The following is an 8,707-nucleotide window of genomic DNA, read 5'->3' as shown; positions in this document are numbered from 1 at the left end:
GGAGAGAGGGATAACGTGTCTGGTGAGAGGGGCTGTTGCTCTGGTGTTACCGGAGGCTGTAATATGTTGTCCTGGCTTCCCTGGCTGTTTTCCCGAAAGTCATCCTTGGGTGCTGAATCTTGGAGCAGTTCTAACACGTCACTGTTTCTTGGTGAGCTCTGTGGGCAGGGCTCAGTCAGGATTGTGTCCGTGAGCAGTGGTTGTTGTGGCTGCGTGGTGTTATCATTGCCCTTGTGGGATGTGTCAACCGCATGTCCATTCAGGTGCTGAAATGAAGGCCTGTGGTCAGTTGTACTCTGTCCAGGTGTGTTTGTGCCATTCAGGTTTAGTGGATTTGCACACACTGCTGAAGGATGATGGAGGGAGAAGTAGATATTGTCCTTTAGCACTCTTGAGCCCAGTTTTTTGGGTGCAGGCCATCATGAGTGAACAGTTGTCTCTGACTCCAGAACAGATTGAAGTTGTCGATGAAATTCAGTCCTTTTAAGTTGCAGGTTTTTTGCAGCCATGTGTTAAGCGCAAGCAACCGTGTAAATCTATTTGTTCCTCTTGCTGGGAGTGGTCCACTGATGAACGACTGAACTTTTAGTCTTCTAAGCATTTCAAAAAGTTCATTGAAATCCCTTTTAAGGAGTTCTGACTGCTCCTTCCGAATATCATTCTTCCCCACATGGATGATTAGTCGATTTGCAGTCTTATATTTCATCAGAATGCTCTTAAGTTCCCTGTTTACATCAGAAACTGTTGCTTGTGGAAGGCAGCATGTAGTTGTATCCCTGCTGCTAATGTTTCTGATAATAGAGTCACCCACTATCAGAGTCCTAGGCTCGGCTGCTCTAAGAGCTGAGTGCTGCTGTCTGCTCGACTTTGAGCGGCAGTTAGCATCAGTGTTAGATGCTGGCTGACTTGATCTGTGTCCGATCATGTTTGGGGATTCCATACCCACATTCATCATGTCTGGAGATTCCTCACCCACATTCATTAACACTTCAAATCTGTTCTCCAGATGTATTGGCGGTGGTAGGGAGCTAGTGTTTGGGGTAGAGGATGCTACTGCATTTATATGTGATACTCGTGACAATCTTATGTCTCGAGTGCCTTTGGGTCTCGCTCCCTGTTTGTGCCATCGATTAGTGTGTTGATCAATTTCGGCACTCAGTATGGTCTGTTTAGGGGCATTAGATTCATGGGACTCACCGACTGTGTGCTGAGGACGTCCATGATGAAGCTCTGTTGTGTGTTCCTTCTGGTTTGGTAGTCCCGCAAGTAACTTTGTTTCAAAGTTACCAAACTAATGCTTTTGGGAGATCAAAGTAATGGTCATAATATAGGGAAATATATTTTCTTTCCATAAGGGGAGGCAAGATGCACTGTTTGAATGGAGAATAATATTTTTGATATAAGAAAGTGACACTGGGTCAAACTGACTAAAGCACAGCCCAGTTATGTCTGTAAAAAAAAAAAAAAAAAAAAAAAGCTAGCTCTTATCCCATTATCTTTCCCAACAAAAAACTTATACACAAATAACGTTTTCTGTAAAGGAGTCAAGCTAAGCTTGTCTGTGATAAGAAAACCTTACACAATGTTAATTTACATATAAGGTTGTATTTATAGGGAAAGTTTATGAGCAGTTGAACTGAATTCCTCATTTACGTTTCCTGAGGTCTGTTGTAGAGTTAAAGAAATCCACATCAACACATAATGTCTTTCATTGCTGGAGTTTATTGAAGTTTATTGTTGATTTGTTTCAGTTGTAGATTTAAAAAAGTGACCCAAAACAAAGAAGATGAAAATAATTAATGAGATTACACAAAACAGCCATATATACTGTTACAATATATACCATGATTTACTAAGTTACAGAGTTAACAGAAGAAGAGAAACCCAAAACCTTAATTTGATTACGTAGTTTCTCAGAAACAAAACAATGTTTCTTCAAAGGTCTAAGGTACACGTCTGATCTTCATGCTGATGGATTTCAAACCAACAGCGTGACTGTTCTTATAGTGGTACCAAACATTTCCAATGGCGAAAATGGTGGGATCTTCTCCCCATAAATACACACCGTTAGGGTTTGCATAGTGACAGTTATTGTACCAAAATGCCCCGAGATACTTTTTTGCACAGTTACTATCCCAGATGTCTTGGTCTTTGTCAAAGGTGGAGAACTTCATATCATTGTGGTAGGTCAAAGAGTCACCTGCAGAGAAGAAGAGCATCATTGAGGACATCAGGTGCACATTTACTGAAGTGAGTGTGAATTTTTTTTAATGTGAATGAAAGTGTCCTATACCTGCTCCTCCATTACTGAATCCTGAAACATGCAGTTTATACCCATCAGTTTCACAATCCACAGAGAAGGACAAGTACTGAGCAAAAACTTTTTTTCCGGTGAAGTCCTCCAGATCCACTCTCAGCATGTACTTCCTGTTACGTGTCAGCTGGTACATATTCTCCAGCCCTGTTCACACACACACATGAAGAACATGTTCAACCAAACACATGATCATCCACATAAACGGACACTCACTGTGAGATCCTACCCAGCCAGTATTCGCTCTCCACATTCCCAAATCCTCTTTTGTACTGATTCCACGGCCGATAGAAATTCACACTGCCATCCATTCTCCTCTGAAACACCTGTGATGGGTTTATATAGAAGATATGATTCATAATGTATGTTCTGATGTGTGTTTAATGATCTACAGTCACATTCATACCGTCCATCCTCCTTTATCTTCATCTTTCCCATCTGAGATCATGTCACAGTAAACCCAGACAGGAGCGCCACTTCCTGGATAGATGGAGTAAATCCCACTGACTGTTTGTCCTGCTTTATAAAGGTCAGAACAGTCGACCGGCGTGTTTTCATCAGTACTGCATCCGCTCGCCAGAACAACAGAGAGAAGAACTGCTAGAAACACCATCATCTAAACAAGACAGAGAGAGAAATATGTGACCAGTCACGGAAAGTAGGGACACAAGTCGGTTTTGGGGGATTTTGAGTTATTCACAGATTCTGAAAGTGCAGTCTCCAAGCTTTCCAACGATGTGTGGCACATGGAAATCTGATAATATTTGGAGAAGTTGTGGCCATTTGAAGGTAGGCAATCAAGAAAGCTCAAGAGGGAGAAAAACCCCTTTAAAGTTTGTGCAGTTCACACCTGTTCTCACCTGCTGGGAGTGACAATAGGGCTCATTTACATCTCATTTAGATAAGCCATACCCCCTGTAAAGCTGCATGGACCGCATACTATTAATAATAAAGGTTAATGTGCATTGTAAATGTCAGTAATTTATTTTTTTTTACTTTTATAAAAATGATTTAGAGGCTGAAATATGTGACTTTTTTGTCAAAACTCTATTTGAACTTGTGCATTGTAGATAACATGTTGCAAGACACTCCTTTAAAATCTGCCCATCATTTTTAATGTTATTATTTTAATGTTTATGTAAAGAAAAAGTACATATTGATGCTAATTTTATTTTTTATTTGCTGGTTTTCCACATAAAACTTGGTGAATTGACTTTTTGAACAGGATTCTATGATAACCGTGATCATTTTGGTCACTAATCATGAAATGAAATGTTCTCACCTGAGAAGCCTGTTAAAGAAGAATAGGCAATCCAGGAAATAACTGGACTAACAGAGGCCAGAGATCGCTAACTATGGCTATTCAAAACACTTTTCAAGACAATAAATACACGATTGAGGCGATGTATGCATGTATTGACTGAATTTGCGTCTGAATAGCGCTGGCTCCGTGGGCGTGGCCGCATTAGCGGATAATGAGCTGAATCACGGACTTCTGACATGGCTCTCTTTTCATACAGATTACATAAACACAGAAGGTTTGTTTTCGATTTGACTTACACATTTTAAAACTTGACATTTCAACGTTTTTTCAGACATAAGTATAATTTTTTTATGATTAGTATTCACTAAGTTACAGTTCATTTTCTGAGAACTATCAGATTGGACTTCGTTCAGAGGGAGATGAGAGATCACGCATCATGTTAGTTTTCTTTATTTTTCAAAAAGCACAACATTTTGTTTTTACTCTGAGTGTACACAAATAAAAGAAGACATTCTATAGTTTCAATTGATATATATTACTTATGTCTCTATGACAAAATATGATGGAGTATTTTAAGTCTGTTTTGCTGCAATGTGAAAAAAAACCTGCAAAACGCGCCGGCGTGTTACCCGACTCCAGAGAGGTAATGTCTTATTATGCCGCTTTCATCGTCGCTCAGATCGTCTTCAGAATCAGTGAGCGCTTGTTCATAAGCATCCGGCTTGTCGAAGAAGTACTTCAAAACATTTTCGGTGTAATTTTGATATCAGCTAGAGCCGGCCAGAGCGCTGCATAATAAGTAGCCACGCTTCCCAGTATGGAAATACACACAGACAATGACACGCCCCTACTGCGTGCTAGAATCTCCGAAAAACAAGCCGATTTCGACCTCAAAATGTACGCTTTTAAATATACCAATACTGCTATCTCAAACACGGAAAGGCTTCTTCATGATCTCAACTAACAGATTCTGCAAAAAAACGAAAATCACCAATTTTGAAAAAAATGCTTCTTTCTCATTTTGCTCGAGAGTTGTGCTGCCGACTTGTGTCCCTGGATTTCGTGACGGGTCACATATATGAACATCACACTGAAAACCATCTCTAGAAATGTTGTTGCTTAACTTACTGTCATCTTCTCAGTCTCTCCTCAGTAGATCACAGCAGAGATCTGTTTAATCTAGACAAAAAAAGAATAAAAATGTCTTAAAGTTGTATAAATGTCTGAATGTTTTCTGAGGTAAGTGACGAGTAAAACAGTAAATCACCGTTTGTGTTGTTGAGTCTGACAGACACTCTTTATATATCTGTCAGATTTTCATGCTCCTCCTCTGTCACAGAAGAAATTTACTTAATGAACACCCACATTTTGGATGCAAATAAAAAAGGCATCTGTCATCTGTCATGCAAATATATATGCAGTGTATTGTATTTTATCTATTCAGTAAATCTTACTGAATCTGGGTGATTTAGTTTAGAGCTACAATTTGTAGTTTTGATTAAATCCATCATGTTTATTATTTTAAATGTAAATGTGGTCTCTCTCATAATGTGCCTTAGATTTCATGAATGTGTTGTTTGCTGTTTTTTTTTCAGTGCCTTCAGTGCTTGGCCCCAAATTCTTCTTCTTCTTCCTTTTCTTTAATGGAAGTCTGGCAGAACTGTTTGGTCAAAAATTGTGAAAACTGACACATAGAAAGAGGAGAGTCTGAACATTGATCAGGGCACATTTTTCCTCTGATTCCAGCACTCATTCTAAGTCAGATGCATACCATGTTTACAATTTCCATCAGATAAAATATTAGTTTGAATTAAATGTTTTTTCCCCTTGTCTTCTCCCACAAATCCCGCTCCAGCAAAATTCTGTCCCTCTCCCCAAAATTGTTAATGTCTCCCATTCCCACCAGAAACATTCATGTTTTGTCCCATCCCTGCCCACAGGTAAAATTATACATGGGTTATTTTCAGTACGTCCATGAAATTTCCATGAAATAGTTTCAAGTTAGGCCACCTAGCAACAACCTTCATCCCAGCATAAACGTTCCTGATAAATTATTTGTTGTTACAGCATCTACATTTAGAATTGACTTTAAGATTCTTCTTTTCGCATGTAGTCAGTCGTATTATTGGTTTTACAGAAACAAAAGGATCTGCAACACATATCTGCATATATATCTGCAACAGTTTGCAATATAGAAATTAAACTTTAAAAGCTAAAAGCAATTTCTGTTACGTAGTCAGTGATTCTGCAAATTCCATTTTAAATCATTTTGCCAAAAATAATCACCATAAAGCTACATATGAGTTTGGTGCAGGCTTTGCTCAGGCACTGTAATTGCTGCAGCTGTATTTGATCAATTCTTTGCAAAACGTACAAATAAATCCATAAGTTTATTTACAGTAAGTCATACTGCACATCCGGACCAGATATTTTCCCTAAAAACACAAAGGATTAATGAGGAAGAAATACAAATGCTGTTTCCCTCCTTCAGCACATCCTGGACAAACATGGTCTCATCAAACAGACTCAGTTAAACAAAAGATTAAATCTTGTCGATTTAATATCTGATGTTTGATTTTGATGTTTGTTGCCTTGGAAGATCAGCTGACTGCCATGACCCAGGGTACAACACATTGTTTCTCTTCTCAAGTTAAAGACATTTTTCTTGAGAGCTCACAGAAGATTTTACCAGAGATACGGTATTTTCAGTTCCCAGCATACCTTGCATGAAACTGGATGAAAAGAGTAAATGTCTAGTAGAATGAGATACTGTAAGAAAATCAGAGACATGTTGCTGTTTAATGTTCTGTCATGAAGGGGTTTGGACAGGATCCTGTCCATTATACTTTTAAACAGAGTATATTTGATAACAAACATGCAGAAAGGTGTGTGAGGGTTCAGTTGTCTTTTATTTATTTATTTACATCACAGATTAAGAAAACTGTTGTGACACCAGTGACATCTCAAAATAGTTATGAAAATCATTCACACAAATATCAATTACACACCAATTACAAATTTAAATGATTCATGTTTAAAATCCCTTTTATGTGCTGAACAGTATAGGGTCATGATGAACAGAATACATTTATATTTTATAAATGGTTTATAAATCTATGAAATAATTGAGTGGCTGAAATGTATTTTTTTAAGATTTTTTTTTTTTAATTGCTTTGGTGCTGTTTTCAGAAGCAATTTTCAAAACTCTTAGTACTAATATCACAACAGATCATCAAAAGTACACTTTTTCCTAACATTTCAGCATGTTTTCAATTCTGTTAGTACAATACACAAAATCACAAAGTATCCTTTTCACTACACAAAATAAGTGTTTCATCTATATAAATATTTTATTCACATTAACCGTCTTTCAAAAAGCTTATACTCAAACTTTTCATTTCGCTCTCTTCATTTCATTTCATTTGCATCTCTTTTCATTGTTTAATACATTTTGTCCCCTTGGAATTATACACTGTATAACAGTAACACTGTTTTCCATTAAATCAGTAATATACCGTAGAAAACAGTGCATTCTGGGTAATATTTGATGTTTTCGAGAAAGTAGCCTATAGCAATATACCGTGAATTAACAGTGCTCAAAGTCGACACGCCGAGGCTCACACCCTATACACTCATTCCCTATTCTCTACATTAGTTCACTAATATAGTCCACTTGACAGAGTGAATGAAAACACGTGTGAATTCAGAAACTGATGAACACCTGCTGTTAACAAGCAAATTACAGAAGAAAAGAGAAACAAGAACAGAAAAAAAGAGATGAAATCAACTGAAGATTAAAGAAGACATTAAATCTCCCAAGATCTGATTAAACAACTCCACAAACAGCATTACCAGCTTCATTTATTACTAACCAGATTGTTGTCATTTCTGTCAGATGTCTACAGAAGTTCTTATTGAGAACTAACAGAGGTTTAGATGTTGTTTTATTGTTTCGTTTCATGTCACCATGCTGCAGATCAGTGCTTTAGTTGGACTCATGACCCTTGATTTGTGAACATTAGTTTTTCTTTGGCTGCTGTAACTGTGTTTTTAAAACACATTTGTTGTGGCAAAAAAATCCAGAATAAGATGAGGTTAGCTAATTATTAATGGTCAAAAACATTATCTAAAGGCCAGATTCATTAATCTCATCAGAGTCTAAACTAGGTTGTTTTCTTTTTTTGATTATGGAATCCATATGATTTTACAGCATCAATGGGATGGAATGGAATCCATGTGATTTCACAGATTCTTGATGTCACTTGATGTTTATCTTAATGATGCCATAGTTCAAACATTTTTGTAAATGATGAGTTTAAAAATCCTTTACTGGTTGCTTTTGCACTGCTTGATCTTAAAGGGATAGTTCACCCAAAAATGAAAATTTGTTGTTTATCTGCTTACCCCCAGCACATCCAAGATGTAGGTGACTTTGTTTCTTCAGTAGAACACAAATGATGATTTTTAACTCCAACCGTTGCCGTCTGTCAGTGGTATAATGCATGTCAGCGGGAACTTGGACAATAAGAGTAAAAAAAACCATGACAGACAAATCCAAATGAAACCCTGTGGCTCGTGACGACACACTGATGTTCTAAGACACGAAACGATTGGTTTGTGCGAGAAACCGAACAGTATTTATATCATTTTTTACCTCTAATACACCACTATGTTCAACTGCGTTCAGCACACGCTTAGTGAGGTCTGATCGTGCTCTGACAGCCGAAGTGATGTCTAGCACTCATTGAAGTATATGCGCGAGACATCACTGCCGTTGTCTTGTGAAGGCTCAGATTCAAGACTCGCAGATCCAGGATAGGTCGTAACCCACCGCTCTTCTTGGGTACAATGAAGTAGGGACTGTAGAACCCTGACCTCATATCGGCTGGAGGGACCGGCTCTATCACATCCTTCGCCCGTAGGACTGCGATCTCCGCATGCAAGACAGGGGCATCGACATCTTTCACTGTAGTGAAGAAGACGCCCCTGAACTTGGGGGGACGCCGGGTGAACTGAATCGCATAGCCGAGCCTGATGGTCCGAATGAGCCAGCGAGACGGACTGGGGAGCGCTAACCAGGCTCGCAGAGACCGTACAAGTGGGACCAAAGGGACCACCGGTGTACCCGC

At 38.5% G+C, this 8,707-nt stretch overlaps 1 protein-coding gene across 1 annotated transcript; it reads right to left on the bottom strand.

Moving 5' to 3' along the window:
- Window positions 1-1,702: 1,702 nt before the first annotated feature.
- LOC125271166 (microfibril-associated glycoprotein 4-like) lies at window positions 1,703-4,864 on the bottom strand. The gene is made up of 5 exons (XM_048195167.1): window positions 4,707-4,864; window positions 2,721-2,930; window positions 2,544-2,640; window positions 2,294-2,461; window positions 1,703-2,200 (listed from the first exon to the last, which is right to left on the bottom strand). The coding sequence occupies exons 1-5, from the start codon at window positions 4,710-4,712 to the stop codon at window positions 1,944-1,946; spliced, it is 738 nt and encodes a 245-aa protein (XP_048051124.1). The 5' UTR covers window positions 4,713-4,864; the 3' UTR covers window positions 1,703-1,943.
- Between the last annotated feature and the right edge of the window lie 3,843 nt (window positions 4,865-8,707).

The sequence above is a fragment of the Megalobrama amblycephala genome, linkage group LG7 (genome assembly GCF_018812025.1).
Source record: "Megalobrama amblycephala isolate DHTTF-2021 linkage group LG7, ASM1881202v1, whole genome shotgun sequence".
Classification (NCBI taxonomy): Eukaryota; Metazoa; Chordata; class Actinopteri; order Cypriniformes; family Xenocyprididae; genus Megalobrama; species Megalobrama amblycephala.
The sequence above is the reverse complement of the archived record's forward strand: the minus strand, read 5'-3'. Positions and strand labels throughout refer to the sequence as shown.

Bases quoted from the DNA above. Each gene is read 5' to 3' on its own strand.
- LOC125271166 (XM_048195167.1), bottom strand. The intron at 2,641-2,720 runs GTATGAATGTGA...AACCCATCACAG, and splicing joins AAGATAAAGGAGGATGGACG to GTGTTTCAGAGGAGAATGGA. The intron at 2,201-2,293 runs GTATAGGACACT...TCTTCTCTGCAG, and splicing joins ATTCAGTAATGGAGGAGCAG to GTGACTCTTTGACCTACCAC.